General features: G+C 39.7%; 1 protein-coding gene across 3 annotated transcripts in view; it reads right to left on the bottom strand.

The window, feature by feature from the left end:
* Tfap2d (transcription factor AP-2 delta) overlaps positions 1 to 19,575 on the bottom strand; it is a 64,317-nt gene that overhangs the window by 32,856 nt on the left and 11,886 nt on the right. For all 3 annotated transcript variants that reach the window (NM_001106895.1, NM_001401661.1, XM_039083189.2), the window contains 2 exons: positions 15,363 to 15,528; positions 15,078 to 15,196 (listed from right to left, as the gene is read on the bottom strand). In NM_001106895.1, coding sequence (NP_001100365.1) covers positions 15,078 to 15,196; positions 15,363 to 15,528 — 285 coding nt within the window. The remainder of the gene's footprint in view (positions 1 to 15,077; positions 15,197 to 15,362; positions 15,529 to 19,575) is intronic.

The raw sequence follows: 19,575 nt of genomic DNA, 5'->3' as shown, positions 1-19,575 counted from the left end.
AAGACATACATGGTATGCACTCATTGATAAGTGGCTATTAGCCCAAATGCTTGAATTACCCTAGATCCCTAGAACAAACGAAACTCAAGACGGATGATCAAAATGTGAATGCTTCACTCCTTCTTTAAATGAGGAAAAAGAATACCCTTGGCAGGGAAGGGAGAGGCAAAGATTAAAACAGAGACTTAAGGAACACCCATTTAGAGCCTGCCCCACATGTGGCCCATACATATACAGCCACCCAATTAGACAAGATGGATGAAGCAAAGAAGTGCAGACCGACAGGAGCCGGATGTAGATCGCTCCTGAGAGACACAGCCAGAATACAGCAAATACAGAGGCGAATGCCAGCAGCAAACCACTGAACTGAGAATAGGTCCCCTATTGAAGGAATCAGAGAAAGAACTGGAAGAGCTTGAAGGGGCTCGAGACCCCAAAAGTACAACAATGCCAAGCAACCAGAGCTTCCAGGGACCAAGCCACTACCTAAAGACTATACATGGACTGACCCTGGACTCTGACCCCATAGGTAGCAATGAATATCCTAGTAAGAGCACCAGTGGAAGGGGAAGCCCTGGGTCCTGCTAAGACTGAACCCCCAGTGAACTAGTCTATGGGGGGAGGGCGGCAATGGTGGGAGGGTTGGGAGGGGAACACCCATAAGGAAGGGGAGGGGGGAGGGGGATGTTTGCCCGGAAACCGGGAAAGGGAATAACACTCGAAATGTATATAAGAAATACTCAAGTTAATAAAAAAAAAAAAAAGAAGCAAATAAATAAATATTCGCAGATTGTCACGTCGCCCAAGCACAAGGCAAGTCGCAAGGACAACAAAATGAAAATACAGCATAAAACAGCCACATTGATGGGTCAGTCAGAGTTCTGAAGACACAAGGTCAGAAGATTCCCTCCAAATTGTAGTCCCAAAGGAAAGAATATTTATTATAACTTTCAAAAACCATCAGTATCATTTAAGAGGAAACATTGGCCAACCCTAATGACCTGAGTTCAATTTCTGGGACACATATGGCGGAAAGAGAGACCCGACTCAAACACAAAATAAATGAGTAAAACAAAAATATTTTGTTTATCTTTAAAAAAAAAATAGCATGCAGCTTCATCGGTGCAAATAGGTTTAAATTTTATTTATCAATAAATGCTACTACTGTTAGTGCTTTTCTCCTCTCATCCTGCATTTTATAAATATATCTCTCCTTCCTACAATATAAGACTTTGCAAAAGACCCTGACTCAATAGGAAAAAAAAATCTCAATGAAGTAAAAGCATATCATTGAGGTAACAGATAGCGTTTTGTGAATTAGCTGACTGAGGCATGCCCCACACACTACAAATGAGAAATGCTGTGACTCGTGTGTAGATTTTTTATTCGTGTATTAAAAAGTTTCAAGTCACCTCCATTTAAAGCAGAGATGATATGACTAAATGTGAAGGGTTTCTTTATTCTCAATATTCAATATTTTGTGTATTTAATTTCATTTATATTTAATTGACATGTAGTCAATTAATTCAATTATTAATCAATTAATTTAGTTACTATTTAATTATTTTCAGTAGTGTCATAATGAACAAGCAGCATTTAAAAAATGTTGATTTCCAACAGTTTATCACATGAAGATACAGGAAATGAAATATTGGTTTAAAAAGACATAGCAATGTCCTGTAGAATGCTTCCTTTTGCTAGAAAAATGACAAAATGGATTACTTGTGAAATTTCACATTTGAAGATAGAAATGTCAAAGTGGGAGCCAACAAATAAGGCTATTGCACCTGACCAGAAGATAAACTTGCAGTTTTTTTTTGAAATTAGATATATTCCTTTATTTACATTTCAAATGTTATTCCCTTTCCCGGTTTCCTGTCCATAAGCCCCCCATCCCCTCCCCCATACGGATGTTCCCCCCATCCATACCCTTTAACCCCCCCCCCCCCACGACATTCCCCTGCACTGGAGGTCCAACCTTGGCAGGACCAAAGCCTTCCCCTTCCACTGGTGCCCCAACAAGGCTTTGCACTTCTTAAGAAAGATACAAAGGTCATCTTTCAAACCAGCACAATGACCGTGTAGGTAGGCTGTCTTCCAGCAATATATACCAAGCAAAGTTGCATGCGTCAGATTAGTCGCACAGTTTGTCATTCCCACAGAAGCAGATACTTAAGTAATGTTTTAATACACTATTTCATACACCAGTGGCTCGCAACCTTCCTAATGCTACGATCCTTGTGTTTGTGGTGACCCCCCCCAACAAGAAAGTTATTTTCGTTGCTGTCTCAGAACAGTAATTTTGCTACTGTTTTTAGTTGGAATGTAAATACCTACGTTTTCCGATGGTCTTAAGCAAATCCTGTGAAAAGGGGTTAAATGGAGTCGCGACCCACAGGTTGAGAACCATTGACACAGGTAACTAGGAAAACTGCAACATGCCTTCTAGAGTTCTGTGCAGAGACCTGACTCTATGACGATTTATCTCATTTCATGCGAAGCTCAACCCTGTGGTAGTTTTAAAAAACAGTTTGAGAAGAACAGCTGGTATTTACATTAACACTGACAGCCAGATCCTCCCTTCCCCCACTTCTGTTTACTGCTTTCCATGGCTTGCAGTGTAACATTGTCACAGGATGTATAGTGATGCTACATCAAAGACGTGGCAAGTGAAGACATTCTGATATGTAGTTAAAATGTGTACATCACTGCAGAAAAGCTTTGTGTGTGACAATCCAAGAATCAACAAATAATGGATCGGTCCATTAAAACACACAGTCTTCTAAAACAAGAAAACCTATGAAGTACAATTCTTTCTAGTGGATGCCTTCATGTCTATGGGCTTAAGGAAAACCAATTTTAGGGTAGGAAAAATGTATGGATAAGCTTCTCTGAATTTTGATTATTTGTGCAAATAACGACATGTTTCTCTGAGTCTAAGCAATGGGCAGTTATCAGTGGTGTAAAGAGAATTCTAAGAAGAACCAAAACCATTTTCCCTCCTATTCTTATGGCCAAAGGATGAAATAAGTTGCCGTAGTTCTGAGAGGACTTAAACTTCCTGCTTATTTTATTGTGTCACTTGGATATCAACCCTCTAAGTGCGAGCAGCGAAACCGATAACTTTAAAACTAGATTAATTTCATTTCATATCAAAAACTTCTCAGTTTAGAAGTCTACGCTGATGAGACTAATGTTTACGAAAAACGCTTCAGGGTGCATGTGCCAACCAATAACTCATGCCCATCTTTAAAATGGGAAATTGCAGAGCAATGATTCAATGTTTTAGGTCGCAGCTTATTAGATAATGGTCTTAAATGATGGTCATTTACAAATGAATTCCAAACCCTGGCAAGGACATCAGCATGTATCGTGCTCGCCATGCCTCTGGGGATTCAGGTTTGCAACATACACCACAGCAAAAGTAAAATTTTCGGAGAAAACATTAGGAAAAAAAAGTGGAAAGTTAATGGCAAAGTATTTTCTGATGAAAAGTTAATTGACTGTTGTCCTGAGATTTGGGTTACAGAAGGAATGGGTCTAAACTTATTATTTTTAAAAATGTATTTTCATTCTCTTCCATGTGCCTCCGTGTCTTTGTGAGTGAATGCCATGTGCTTCTGGGAGACAGGAGGCCAGAAGAAGGCACAGGATGTCCTGCAGCTGGAGTTATGGGCAGTTTTGTGATACTGGAAACAGACCTCTTGTCTTCTGGAAAAGGTGCATGTGCTCTTAATTGCACATCCATTTCTCCAGCTCCTGGAGTTACTTTTAAGTTAGAAGTAAATACACCTGATTTTTCAAATGTGGGTACTTGTGAGGAATTTTTGTTTTTGCCTTGTAATTCCTTAGAAAATCTTTACCACTTGTCATTGTAATACTATTACCCCAATATTATATTTAATTTACTATTGCAACATCTAATGGCATTAAATAAAGGCAAAAATTATGTATTTTAAATACTGGTCATAAATCTATGATTTCAATGTTATTTTCACGTGTGACAAAAGAGCAGATTAAGCAAGGAGTATCTATTAGTAAATTTAACAAGAACCAAATCTTTACATTAATAAAATTAATAAATTCTTCTCTCTCTCTCTCTCTCTCTCTCTCTCTCTCTCTCTCTCTCTCTCCTGCAGTACTGGAGTTTCAACCTGAGACCTTCTGCATTCTAAGAATGTATTCTAGCACTGAGTTCTCCCCTCAGCCCTCTTCCAGTTTCCTTTTTGAGATGTGCTCTCACTGAATTGCCCAAGCTGGCCTTGACTTCTTTCTGTATCCACGGCTGGTCCTAAGCTTTGTCACTCACTCTCCTGCCTCAGACTTTTAAGGGGGCTGTGATTGACCATCTGCACTGCAAAGCTCTACAAATAAATTTTTTCTTTCTTTCTTCCTTCCTTCCTTTCTTTCTGATTTACTTATTTCATGTATGTGAGTACAGTGTAGCTATCTTCAGACACACCAGAAGAGGGCATCGGATCCTATTACAGATGGTTGTGAGCCACCTTGTGGTTGCTGGGAATTGAACTCAGGACCTTTGGAAGAGAGCATTCAGTGCTCTTAACCACTGGGCCATCTCTCCAGCCCCACAATTTTTTTCTTTTTTTTATAATTTGAACTTACAATTAGATCATAGAGCTGAAGCACCAAGAAACATGTTTGACTGTGTTCAAGCTTTTTCTGACAGGAATGCAGTCTACAACACAACTTCACTGGCGTAGTTACATGTCTCATAACTTGGCAATTCCACCAGGTAAATTTTGATTGTTTTCAAATATCTACATTGTGTTTCCCAGAGGAATCGTTCTGCACCCTTTTCAATGCCCCATAACTATCAGAAAACCTGATCTGTCTGTGACAACCAGGCTCCCAAGTATCATAACCGTCTTGTGAGGTATCCGAATAAATAAGGCACAAAGACAAAGAGAAACTTGCTAAACATTGGTTACATATTACAAACTAATAAATAAAACTCTATTACTATGTCAATGGGGCCATTTAATAAAACAAAGTACACTTGAAGACACAGTTTCGGAACAGTTCTAACTCATCTTTTTGCTTAAAAGGGGGATAAAAAACAAAACCACTAGATTTCACAAATATTAGTTAATCTCTGTTACTATGGCTTGAGCTTTTTGCGAAAGCTTCTGAAGTAGTTCTCTTCAGCTGTGGTTAAAAATCTCTCTCCTGGGGCTGGAGAGTTGCCTCAGCTGTTAAGAGCGCTGAGTGCTCTTCCAGAGGTTCTGAATTCAATCCCCAGCAACCACATGGCAGCTCACAACCATCTGTAATGGGATCTGATGCCCTCTTCTGGTGTGTCTGAAGACAGTGTACTCACATATATAAATAAGTAAATCTAAAAAACACAAAATCAAAAACACCTCTCCGCTAAGAGGTTGAGAAAGTTTTACACAGATATGTATATCTATATGTACATATAGAATATGTAGTCACACATATTCTCCTGTAGAAGAAGTCTGTGGGTTACATCAGGGGAAGGCAGAAGCCACTGAGTTACTAATAAATTATGAGTTCTATCTAGCTATATGTTCACAAGGGACTGACATACTTGGCTAATATAATATCAGTTCTGGAGACAAGCAAGGACACATGGTAGTAGGAACAAGAATAGCATGACCAGGAAAACGAAGACATCGCTCTACTCAAACAGTATACTCATGTTAAGAAACGTAATTGGAAGATGTAGCTTGTTTTTCAAATTAGTAGGGAAATGATGGATTATCAATAAAAGGTGTTGGGACAACTGGGTGGCCATCTGGAAAGAATTAAAGTTGGATCTATACCATAGATTCAAGAACAAAACAAATCCCAGATGGAACAAAGACTTAAGTATAAAAAGTAAAACCACAAAGTAATTTATAAAAAATGGGATGATGCTTTTGTGATTTTTTTAAACTAGAGGGGTCTTTTTAATATACTAAAGTCAGAACTGAAATTTCAAAAATTTCATGAGAAGTATGATCATATCATCAGGCATGCCAAATGCCTGAACATGGCTAGAAGAAAAGAAGATAATGGCATAGGGATTATGGTTAAAGAACACTATGTACACATATGCCTGAAACAATACCAAACAATAATTAATTTTAACGAAAGATCTAAACAAACAAAACAGCCCTGTAACTGTGAACAAGTGAAATCTGGAGGGCGGGCTGTAAGAAAGTTTGCAACAATAAGAAACTTAGCAACAATCAACTTCGTTATATTTTAAAAATATAAAGTTACCCTATATGTTGACTGTCCTAGGTCAGTGTATAGAAAGTACGGCTCATAAGTCTAAGCCTGTATTGAACCTAAATTTTAAGAGAGAGATTTTTGTCAAATCATCAAATTAGCACACACTAAAAAGTTGAGCTCACCTCTTTTATGTAAAAGCACAGAGAAGCGCTACCATGCAAACATCTTACCCACATTATGATAAGACTACACATTTACAACAATGACCAAGAATAAACTGCTTACAGTTTAGCAAAACCGTAGGCACATTATCCTGTGAAACACTGCTATCTCTGAAACACTGTTCCTAAGAATTTATCATAAATGTTCTTGGGTGTCTGTCTAAGCATACAAACAGGAGGTTATTCGTTGCAGCACTATTTAAATGCTCAAAACTAAAAATGCTTTAGGCATATTAAGTAGAAAACTCATTAAATTATTGTGTGTGTGTGTGTGTGTTTGTGTGTTTGTGAAAGACAGCAAGGGGAAGTATACGGGAGAGCTTGGAAGGCATAAAGGAAAGAGGGGAAATACTGCGATTACATTGTAAACTCAAAAATAAAAGAAATAATTAAAAATAAAAATAAACTGTCATGTTATGTCATCAATGTAATGTTACTCAATGTTATGTCATCAATGGTTAAAAGATTCATTAGCAATTCATATGTACTAGGAAAAAGAATGCCTAAACACTAAAACATAAAGCACAACTTCATGTCATAGAATATAATTAGTTTATAAATGAAGTAAATGCATACATACTTATATTTTTGGAGTGAAACAGAGGGACAAGTTGTATTTGTTTTCTTCTGTGAAAGTAAGTAGCTGCCTTGAAACAGAGTATATATCCCCGTGTAACATTTGGATTTTATATAATTTGCATGCGTTGCCTATTTTAAAATATATTAATTAAGGAGAAAAATCCTGCTCTTAGAAAGACTTCATTTTGAACGCAATGATTTTTGTTATTATCAAATTTAGACAATTTTAAGATTCTGTTGCTTCAATATAATCTACGATTTGATTAAAGACCAATGACTTTTGATAAATATAAGGAATGGAAAATAATCAGAAGTTAAGTGTTTGGACAGCCCATTATCAGAGATACAGTCTCTGAAAAGCAGAATTTTTAAAAGGAGGAAAGAAAAGAAAACCAAGAAACCATTGTTGTGATGGTTTGTATATGCTCAGTTCAGGGAGCGGCACTATTAGAAGGTGTGGCTCTGTTGGACTAGGTGTGTCACTGTGAATGTGGTCTATAAATAAGACCCTCACCTTAGCTGCCTGGAAGTCAGGCCCCCACTAACGGCCTTCAGATGAAGATGTAGAACTCCTGCACCACGCCTGCCTGGATGCTGCCGTGCTCTTGCCTCTATGATAATGGACCAAACCTCTGAACCTGTAAGCCAGCCTCAATTAAATATTGTCCTTAGAAGAGTTGCCTTGGTCATTGTGTCCCTTCACAGTAGTAAAACCTTAACTAGGACAATGGTAAAGATGTGAGTTTCTCAGTAAGCCTCACTATTTACAAGAGTGTTAATGACCGACCAATGGCCAAAGACTGAGGCCAAGAACTTCACACACACATTGACATTCTCCATGAGTAGGAAGGGGAGTCCAAAGGCCTATTGTACATGTTTCAAGCACAGATGAAATTGTGTAGCATCCTGTTTCTCCTGTCTATAAGCAAATACCTTCCCTCACCACGAAACTGATAATGTATTGAAATGAAGAGGAGTAAAAAGAGAAACCAGGGAAGTAGCAAGTCAGGAGACATTTCAGGACATAATTTCCATGTGATACCTGTGTGCTCATCACATCCTACCGAGAGACAGGTTTACTGAGACCAATTAATGAATCCGGAGAAAAAGTCCTGAGATATTACATAACGATATTTAATTGTTACCTAATTACCAGTTATTAAAGCAGAATCTATTTTTTTAGGATTGCTCTTGTGCTACAAAGAAATTTATCTGTAATTTTCATTGGCCTGGGAGGGAAAAAGAAGCCAAAAGAGGCCTTACAATGAGTGACTAACCTAAGTTCTGTTATAATTAAATATATTGAGGTCAGTTCCACTGTTGGCTTTGAAATGCAAAATTATGCCCCCAAAGACATGACAATGCTATATTCTCTATGTGCTAAAGGGAAAACTAGGGTCCCTTCCTTACTGCTCTTCCTCTTGGTTGTGTAACTAAAGTGAACATCAACCAGAGGTATTACCGCCTCGCTTTCCACAACCCATGAAGCTTTTGAATGAAGGTGACCACATGTATTGCAGGGTGTGACTAATAGGGATCGTTCAAAGGCCTGAGAAGAAGCTGGCTGGCACATGGTCACCCTTTTAGACATACACATATATTTTGGTCATTCCTTTTAGCCTTTTTTATCAAAATAAGTCTGTGGGACATATGCCACTCTTATACTCCTTAGGTATATGATCAGTGTTGAGCGTGGATTGAACAAATGTTATCATTAATACCCAGGCACAATGATTCTAGAGGGTTCTTTTTTATTAAAGTCACAAGGAGTGGTTCTCTCTAAAGTAAAACATCACAGACACGAACCCCTAGACACTTTACTGGCCAGCTCTCCTGCCTACAGGAAAACATTTTCTACTATGTAGGTTATGTTTCCTGCATTACTGGAAATGGAGTTACATAGGCTCAGGATCAAAGACAGAGTAGACAAGATATCGATGATAAGTTAGGTCTATTAGGCTGGGCCAATACCTCAGTTGGTATAGGGATCACTGTGGGAGAGAAAAGATAGGAGTTTGGATGCCCAGAAGGGAAATAAAGGCAGATAGTGCAGCACATGTCTGTAATCCCAACATTCCATGGCAAGAAGGGAGGTGGAAGCAGGAGAATATTTGGAAGCTCATTGACCAGGTTGCAAACAAGCTGGAACATGAGGAACACACACACACACACACACACACACACACACACACACACACACAAATGCGCCCGCGCGCGCCTGCACACACATATGCACAGGCATAAAAAGCACACACATGCATACACAGCCACATACAAGCACACACACACACATATACACACACATGCATACACAGGCAAATACAAGCAAACATACAAGCACACACACAACACACACACAAACAATTTTTTCACTTATTTTAAAGATACCCTTTTATTATATTTTGAGTCGAAGTGTTTTATAAACTTCATCTGTAATTCTAAATAATGCTATTGATTACTACAGATTAGAAGGACAAGTCAACATTAATGCTATTCTCACTTGAGGGAATTAAGTGGGAGAAGATTTATGAAGATTTTACAAGCTTATCCTTAGTAATGGGTAAATGAGAGGCCAAAATGCCTGCTTACGGTTCACAGGAATAGCAGGGGCACCGTGCAAGGTAAAAACAGACTGCGGCCTCTACCTGGCTCATTAATTCAAGTTAAGAATGGAGTCTGTGGCAGTTCACTGTGCCACAAAAACAAGTGAAAATGGAAAACAGACTTTGGGTTTGCCAAGCTGAAGAACTAGACCTGTATCCCTGTTGTCTACAACTATATGATCCTATACAGAACAGTTCATCTCTTAGCTTTAGTTTTCTTGCTCAGGCCGCTCATCATTCTCGTGGGTTTGATGTCATGAGTACGGTGTTACCACTGCTGCTGCTTCATATACAAGAGCATTATGATTACTGATTGCCTCTGTGGAGTAGGTGATAGGTAGATGTACGTTCACACTGGCTTATTCATCCCTAGAGGCCACACTCTTAATGAGTTTTGAGGTGTAGGTGAAGAAAAACTAGAGTGTAATATTTAATTAATTCTTCTTTAGGTTCTCCTGTGCCATCCTGGTGCCAAGTATTTAACTGATGTTAACGTCACTAACTATACAAAAGCCATACAATACAGTGTTGGATTCATATGGGGTTTGAGTATTGTCTTTTGAGAAGATATTTTTAGTAAAGGAATTTATTACATTGTAATGTTTTTATTTTGTGTGGGAGGGCAGGGGGAACATGGAAGCCAGGGAATCAAGTCATGTGTCTCAGTGACAGACTTCTCTATCTGCCATGTTACCAACCTTTGGTTACTAAGCTCTTTTCTTTGTATACTCTTAAGATATTTTGGAGACTTCTCAGAGAGACAACATTTAAAGCACCGCTCAAGCTTACCCCTACACTCAGGTATGATCAAGTGATGGATTTTCACAAATTTGGCAATAATAAACAGCAGACGGGGTTAAGATGATGGATTCCACTTCTTTCCTCTTTCAGGATATATTAACAAGACTCTTAGGACTGAAAGAAGTACGTAATTATAGACAGAAAAAAAAAAACACCTCTGGGTTCTTGGTCTCTGATGAGACTGATAGAGAGGAGGATTACTAATGAGGAATGTGTCAGACCATGGCCAGGACAAAGCAAGGTGCCATTGTGTTAGTTGCTAACCAGCAAAATGGAATACGGGGTGTAACAACTAGTATTCCCCTAGTTATCATTAGACACTGTGGTCTTTTGTTTATAAATGAGGAAAATGGAGCCCAGTCAGGTGAACTAACCGTCCTAACTTTAGTACCAGTCTTAATAATGAGATTATTCTTAGAAGGTCAAGAATTTAGTGCTAAATGTTAACAGGTCTTAGAGGTGGAACAGTAGTTCCCATTAGATAAGAAACAGGGCAGTCTGGAAATTTACAGATTTGAAGCTAGAAAAGTCAGCAACAGTAACACTGGGTTCCATCTGACAGACTGAGGCTCACTGTGGAGAGAGGTGGGCAGGCAGAAAGATGAGGAGGAGGAGGAAGAAGAGGGAAAAAGAAGGACTTGGCATCTTTAACCACTGCTCTTCTAGGCATTTATATCAAACAAACTAAATCAGTGGTGTTCCAGAACCCCAGAGGTTGCCCGACAAAACTACGTGAGGATTTGCAGAAGCAGCAAGACTGATGCATAAAGCCTTCCACTCTGGTAAACAGAACTTTCCTCCCACGCCAAATGCTGATGAGTGTAGAAAAGTGTAGGTAAGAAAAAAAAGCGATGGGCAGCAGTGACTACGTCACCAACTCCTTCTCTACTCTTGAACAGCTTGCTCTGCAAAGGCTGTTTGTTGTAAAGTGAACTTCAGGGACCACGCCTTGGAAGTTCCCATCCATAAGTAGCAGATGCAGAGGAAGATTGTCAGGACTCCAATGGTAAACCCATGGCTAAGGTGCTTTGAGTGGTTCCTAGAGACAGCAGACTCTGGAATTATTTTAGCATTTCTTCAGGAAGCCAAGCCCACCAGATTAAGTAGCATTAAATTCCTGCATGTTCTTGAGGGTAATATTGCTCTTATACTCTAGATACTGACATGGACAAACAAAAATTGAGAAAAGTATGAATAAAAAAGAAAGGAAGTCCAAAGGCCCATAACAGAGGCTAAAAGACATGTTTAATTCTTACGTGTGTGTCTAAATCGACATAGATATAGATATATAGGTGAAACGGGAACAAGACCTGGTCTCTTTTGTAGTCAAATATTATACCAGACTATGGGAGATGACTGACCTTCACTCATGTGCTGGATCACATGGGTGTCTGAAAACCTACTAAACTCAATTTTACTGCCAGCTATGAATGAGCTCCACACACAGTTTTAAGAGATATTTGCAGGAATCTAGGTGGTTAGCTCGTTGTCACTGAGGTGTCTACCTGGATAATGTAGAAAATCCTGAGGATAAAGGACAAATGTGAATTTAAAAAGTGGTGGAGAAATAGTGTAATCTTTTCCACAAATTCATAGGTTGAAAAGAAAGCCGATAGAGGGGCAGAAGAGAAGGGTCAACGGTTGTGAGAACTGGCTGGTCTTCCAGAGAACCCAGGTTTGATTCTTAGCGCTTTGGACAATTATTCATGACCTTCTGTAACTCCAGTTCCAGGGGATCCAATGCCCTTTTATAATCTCACCAGATACCAAACCACACACACAGCACACACATATACATTCAGGAAAGGCACTCATATCCATTAAATAAAAATAAGTAAATCTTAAAATAAAAGAGAAAATGTGAATAGACAATTCTAGGATAAGAAAATAGCTTGAAAATTTCTGGGAGCAGAATGAATTACTCATAGTCTATCATTTATGTGATTCTCAAATCTGTGGTGTTATATCTAAGTGTTTTCTCCCTTAATTACAACCCGCAAGCCAGGTGGAGGTGGAACATGCCTTTAACCCCAGCACTCTGGAGAAAGAGGCAGGCAGATCTTTGAGTTCGAGACCAGCCTGGCCTACAAGGTGAGTTCTAGGACAACCAGGGCTACACAGAGAAACTCTGTCTCAACAAACAAAAACAAAACCAAAGCCAACCAAACAAAAACAATAAGTAAATAGTTTTAAAAAAAACCACTTTTCTTAAAATGAGCAGGAAGCTATATCCATTTTAGTTCATAATTAGTCCCTTTCTTTCTGTTTGTTTCATTTTGGTTTGGGTTTTTTTAACCTCGCTCTACTCTCGCTAGCACATATATGTGGGTAATAAGTAAGATGTCTCTATCACAGATGAGCTTTCTGAGGCAGCAAATGCAATGCAAGAATCAGGATAAGATACAGGCCAACTCTCCTTTACCTACAACGCTGAGGTCCACAGTGTTTTGAATTTTGGAAGCTCCTTTTCAGATCTTAAAAAAGTAATTGGATGAAATTACTAATTGAACATCTCTAACCTGAAATTGAAAAAAACAAAAAAAATTCTGAACCTCAGACTCTTATCTGAGTATCATGTTAGAATTCAAAGTCTGGATTTTGGACCACTTCAGAGTTCAGGTTTATGGCCACCCTTTAACACTAACGTCGATTAAATTGAAATGCTAGCTGCCAAAGTCCTACGGCTGTGGTTGCTATTGCTATTACTGTTAACGCTACGAAGCTGAGCTGACTGACAGATACCTATATTGTAATCATTCAAGAGGTCAAAACAGGGACTGGAGAGATGGCTCAGTGGTTAAGAGCACCCGACTGTTCTTCCAGAGGTCATGAGTTCAATTCCCAGAAACCACATGGTGGCTCACAACCATCTGTAAAGAGATCCGATGCCCTCTTCTGGTGTGTCTGAAGACAGCTACAGTGTACTTATATATAATAAATGAATAAATAAATCTTTAAAAAAAAAGAGGTCAAAACAGGAGGGCTGATGTTTCGGGCTAGTGTTTCCTATAACATGTGACCTTGTCTTAAAACACTGAACCAAATAAAACCCAAACCAGATAATTAAGCAAAAGCAAAGACAATTATTGATAGCGGAAATAACAAAGCTATTTTGTCAAGACGAATGTTAAGAATACAGTCAATATACTTTCCTTTAAGTGTTGGTTTGTTTGTTCTGTTAAAATATTTTGCTCATCGAAGGGGCTCGAGACCCCTTATGAGCAACAATAGCAAGCAACCAGAGCTTCCAGGGACTAAGCCACTACCTAAAGACTATACATGGACTGACCCTGGACTCTGACCTCATAGGTAGCAATGAATATCCTAGTAAGAGCACCAGTGGAAGGGGAAGCCCTGGGTCCTGCTAAGACTGAACCCCCAGTGAACTAGATTGTTGGGGGGAGGGCGGCAATGGGGGGAGGATGGGGAGGAGAACATCCATAAAGAAGGAGAGGGGGAAGGATTAGGGGGATGTTTGCCCGGAAACCAGGAAAGGGAATAACACTCGAAATGTAAATAAGAAATACTCAAGTTAATAAAAAAAATATTTTGCTCAGTCACCAAAGGTGTATTGGAATTTACGATGTAGTCCAGGGCTGGCCTCCTTCCAGTCTCTTCTATGATCGATTACTATTGTGTGCTCAATGTCTGGCTAAGATCGTAGGCATTGTTAATGTTATACAAACAGATGCTACACTTGCATCATGGGGAATGTCAGTGTGGTATCTGATGCTCTCCACGCCCCGTGCCCCATAGCATCACACAGACGCTAACTGCTGCAACGAAACTGTCACACCTGAGCTCTCAGAACACTCGTCAAGGAAAGGAAGCCATCCACCATTTCTGTTTAAAACAAAAGTATTCCAGAACTTTGGAAGAGCTTTCCTCTGGCATTCAAAACCCCATGAAGCTGCTCTTTAGCAAAGGATCTTATGAAAATGCACGGTTTAGTCCATTCAGAAGAAACAAAGAGAAAAATATGAGAGAAACAGCAACTCTTGGCAGTGCGTCCCCACCTCCCTGTATGCGGTACTTCTTAATCTCAAAATCTGTCTGACTCAGTTTACCCCCTCACGGGCACGAACTTCAATGTGCTTTAAGAATGTCTACAAGCTTCTAGGGATAGTGGCCCACACCTTTAATGCTAGCATTTGGGAGTCAGAAGCAGACAGTTCTCTACTGAGTTCCAAATCACCTAGAACTACGCAGTGAGACTCTGTCAAAGTTGTCTATAGCGTTTAATGCAATCTGCTTTCAGGCCTAATAACGTCATCAATCTCCTAAGGGTGTTTATCCCACGGATCTTGTACCAAATTGCAATGGTTCAAACTAGGCTCATTCAAACCTTAAGCTAATAATGAAAAAAAGAAGACCGTGGCCAGGTTTTGCTGCTGTTATCTGAGAAATGCTTGGGGAAGTATCTCCCATCACCCATCCTTTATTCCTTCTTCCCCAGGATTGCCAAAATCAGTGAGGCACTTGATTGATCCCACGAGTTAGCTATATTTTCTATTGAGGCAAAGTTAATCCTTGTCAAAATTAATCAGGAAATTCTCTTATAATTGTCAAATATTACCCTTAACAAAAGCGCAGTAAAGCAGTAAAATTAACCAAGGCCTGTAGTAGCACTGTAACTAGAGTTTCATTATTTCCTCAAGGAACATGAAAGTCATACCTTCGACTAAGGAAGTGAGCAAGGTAACGTTGGCTGCTTTCCGTCTTCCGGCTGGCAAGTTTAAGCCAAGCCTGTCTAGTTTCTCTCTCAAGCAGCGACCACCATTCTTGGATTTTGCTCTGTCCAAAATCAAATAAAAATCAAGTTTGGTTAGACAACACTTAGAAGAAATTGTGAGACAGCTTGACCTCATGGGGGGGTATCACACTTGAAGGAAGATAAGAAGACAGAGTGTTATCAGGTCAGTTACCAGAGACATGATGGCAGGACACAGCTCCAGCTTACCTCCTCAGAATGCCTCCCAGAAGTGAAGCATTGAGGCACTCGGGTGGTGAGAGACGCCTCTTTACCTCAGCAATGGTCACCTTGTATTTGGAAGTAGAACTGAGAAGGGACAAACGACCAGGAACTGAGCAAAACAAGTCTGTGGGGTTGACCACACAGGTGCCACCTTGGGAAGGAAAAAAATGTATATGTTAGTAATAGTGAAAGAGTAAAGTTTTGTGTGAGGCAGGCACATCAAGAGATGCGTGGCAACAGTTGTGTTTACCCACCACTTATATCAAGTTACTCAGAAGATATCATTCTAAGTACTAGTTAGGATTTTGTATATCACCCAGAAAACAAATCTGTGTATACCACTGTAATTCCAGACAAAATCAGAACCTTCTAGAACATTGGTCTCCTCTGTAGTGTTACATCAAGGAGTGCATCAGGACATTAATACCCCCAAATCAAGACTTAACCTCAGAAAAGTAGTTACTATTGGTTCACAGTTACAAGTGATTGTGCACATACACCGAATAGACAGAAACTTGTGACATACGCTTTTCTTTTCTCAAAATCTTTATAAATTGTCTTCTTCCCTTACCTATCCATGAGCTAAAGTCACCAACCTTTATGTATACTTAAAAAAAAAATCACCTGCTTATCACCAAAAATGCAGGTGACAATCCCATCAAAGCTGGGCAGCATATTTCAATCTGCACCGTCAGCACAGGTAAGTGAACACAGTATAAGGTCCGGTGTTAGCTAGTGACCTGTGTTAAACATGCCTAATATGATTATAATGGCTGCTTTTTCACTGCCACTAGGATGCAGGACAACGGTAACCACACAGTGCAGTGTCATCAGAGCAGCTTTACCCCGATGGTGTTCCTGGAACTGGAGATTTCTATCTCCAAGTTTTTCAGAGCTTCTTGAACCTTACGTTCCCACAGAAACAGGATACTCCATTCCCTAACCCCAAGACCGCTCCCACTGACTCAAGGGTGAGCGTCACTGGTCATAGTTTCTTAATTAATAGCCATATTGCTAACTCGATGCCAAAATCCTCAGCCAACGCCTACCCTGCAAAGATGATTATGGGATTATGATCTTCGGATGGAAGGCTATCTTCATATCCTCCAAGACCTCTGAGGGCACGGTTTTCAGGGTTCATTGCCACATTCACATTCAAAACTGTTTTTACCCCTGTTTCATTTTCTTTTCTTCTTCTTGTTTGTTTGTCTTCTTGGTTTGCATTGGTATGGTTTTCTTTTGAGACAGGGTTTCTCTGTGTAGTCTTGGTTGTCCTAGAACTTTCTCTCTAGACCCGACTGGCCTTGATCTGCCTGCCTCTGCCTCCCAAATGCTGGGATTAAAGGTGTGCACCTCCACCTCCTGGCTCTGTCTTTTCTTAAGGGGAAAATTTTTTTTCTGGGTTTTTGCAGTATTCTGAGGAGGGAAGAAGATAATGTCAGATGCTGGGGCACTCGAGTCCCAGGTAGTTGTGAGCTGTTTGCTGTGGGTGCCAGAAAGAAATCCACATCATCTGTAAATGTTAAGCCACCTCCCCATTCCTTCACAGCTTTTCTGAGCATGCATTTTTAAATTTTCTCACTTTGGTTGCTGGTAAGCTTAAGTTGCTTGTCCAGAAACCAGACTACGAAGGAAAGGACGTGAGGGATACACAGTTAAAGAAAGAGGGGTGCTGACAATGTTGTCCAAAATCCATCTCCTGAGACTGAGATCGATATTGGATTTCTAAGAGGAAACTTATTCCAAGTGTGGGATCTTAGATCCCATCTTGGTTCCTGATCTGCAATCTATATTTCAAAGAAAGACAGATGATGCTCATACCCATTCAAGTCTGAGAAGTACTAGACTAGAATATGCCCCTATTATCTTCTACCAAGAAATACGGAGAAGCAGTTGCAGCAAGGAACCTCTCTCTGATTGTCAGTCTCAAGGGTATCCCCTGGACATGTCACGTAAAAAACTGGGAGGACACGAACTTATGTAAAAGGATCCCTACTTGGAGAAAGAATATTAAAATATTTCCATCCCTGTGATGTTTTAGAATTCTTCCTAGCTATTTTACAAATACCCCTGTTTTTCTCTTTTCCCAATATTTTTCTTTAACAGTTGCATGCACATTCATAATGAACTTTAGTCATTTTTTTGTCCCCATTACCTTCCTTCACCCTCTTTTCTCTCCCTCCTCTACTCTCTCTGTGTTACCCATTGAATCTAATATTTAATTATAGTTGCTTACATGAACATGGATAGGATGTTATTTACCCGAGTACAGGCAAAAGAGCAGTTCACGAGGTCTTGCCTGTCTCTAAGGAACTATTGTCAACTAATGGTTTCTGGGAAATGGACTATAGTCCTTTCAGTAGTGTAGACAATGAGAAGTTAGTTGCCTGTGCTCCAGTAAATAACCTAAGTTTCATTTGAAATTGCCAATAGTCAAAGGTCTTTCTCCCTTAACTAGTCTTCAAGCCCTAGTGTTTCTCTGATATAAAAGAGGGGAGGATACAATGTCAAGGAATCCTTAGCTGAGTCTTCTCTCCATTCCAACAATGCTACTTTCTGGAAACAAGCCCTGGGTTTTAACGGCTAAGAGGTCCAGAGGTCTGTCAATTGTTAAACTAAAATCCTGGTCTTAGAGTCAAAAACTGTAAACTATCTACTTTAGCAGTAAGAAACATGCAAATTTACTAATTCTTCCTCACTTTGAATTTCTACAGGGTTTCAAAAGTAATAGTAATAGCAAAAAATGTTTGATTTCACAGACTCTTAGCTAGTCCCTCATTCACTTTAATTAATTTTTATACTTTGTACTTATAGATACAAAGTGCCTCTCAAAAGAAGTGAGAATCACTTCTCAAAAGTTGAATGAACTGAAAACTTGTAAAATTAACTCAAGGTAATTTCAATAGAAATGAATGTGAATATACAATATTCATCTACAAGTCTCCTAAAAGAGGACCTCTATCTCCAGTCGCCATGAATCAGAAGCAGGCATATCTTAACATCAATCATCTCTCCTTGTACAGGAAAGAGGAATCTTTTTTCAATGCTTTAATACATATATTTTTCTATCTTTATTAAATTGGGTATTTCTTATTTACATTTCAAATGTTATTCCCTTTCCCGGTTTCCAGGCCAACATCCCCCAAACCCTAACCCTTCCCTTTTATATGGGTGTTCCCCTCCCTATCCTCCCCCCATTACTGCCCTCCCCCCAACAATCACATTCACTGGAGGTCCAGCCTTGGCAGGACCAAGGGCTTCGCTGTCCACTGGTGCCCTTACTAGGCTATTCATTGCTACCTATGCAGTTGGAGCCCAGGGTCAGTCCATGTATAGTCTTTGGGTAGTGGCTTAGTCCCTGGAAGCTCTGGTTGGGTATTGTTGCTCATATGGGGTTTCAAGCTCCTTTAGCTCTTTCAGTCCTTTCTTTGATTCCTTCAACGGGGGTGGGGTCCCATTCTCAATTCAGTGGTTTGCTACTGTTATTCGCCTATGTATTTGCCGTATTCTGGCTGTGTCTCTACATCTGGTTCCTGTCAGCCTGCACTTCTTTGCTTCATCCATCTTATCTTGTTTGGTGGCTGTATATTTATGGAACACATGTGGGGCAGGCTCTGAATGAGCGTTCCTTCAGCCTCTGTTCTAAACTTTGACTCCCTATCCCCCTCCCAAGAGTATTCTTGTTCCCTTTTTAAAGAAGGAGTGAAGCATCTGCATTTTGGTCATCCTTCTCGAGAAGAAAGAGGAATCTTAAAGAATTGGTCTTAAGTGTCTGAATATTTTTTCTCCTGCTAGGAAAGTATAGGGCCACACAATTTTAGACTTTTCCTATACTTAGTAATCTGTTAGTTACAAACCCGATTTAGAGAGAAAATATGGTTACAGATTTTGAAAAATGAGTTAAATCTAGTTTGCCTGCATTCAGAATCTACACCCTTTGGCTTGGTTGAATGCAGGCCATTCATTCCCTGCACATCCTTTGTGTAAGCTACATGGCCATCTGTAAACTCTACAGGACCTGAGTGGTTTTGCCCCTCCATCCATGTTGGGCATCTGGTTTATGCTAAAATAGGCATGTATTAGGTAAGTTACGCAGGCTGCATGTTAAGAATATGCTTTATGCGCACACACATTGCCTCAAGGATTTATTTTGTATTCAGGATTATCCATCAACTCTAGACTCTTTTATTTTTTATGT

This window comes from Rattus norvegicus, chromosome 9, assembly GCF_036323735.1.
Source record: "Rattus norvegicus strain BN/NHsdMcwi chromosome 9, GRCr8, whole genome shotgun sequence".
In the NCBI taxonomy this organism is placed as follows: domain Eukaryota; kingdom Metazoa; phylum Chordata; class Mammalia; order Rodentia; family Muridae; genus Rattus; species Rattus norvegicus.
The sequence above is the reverse complement of the archived record's forward strand: the minus strand, read 5'-3'. Positions and strand labels throughout refer to the sequence as shown.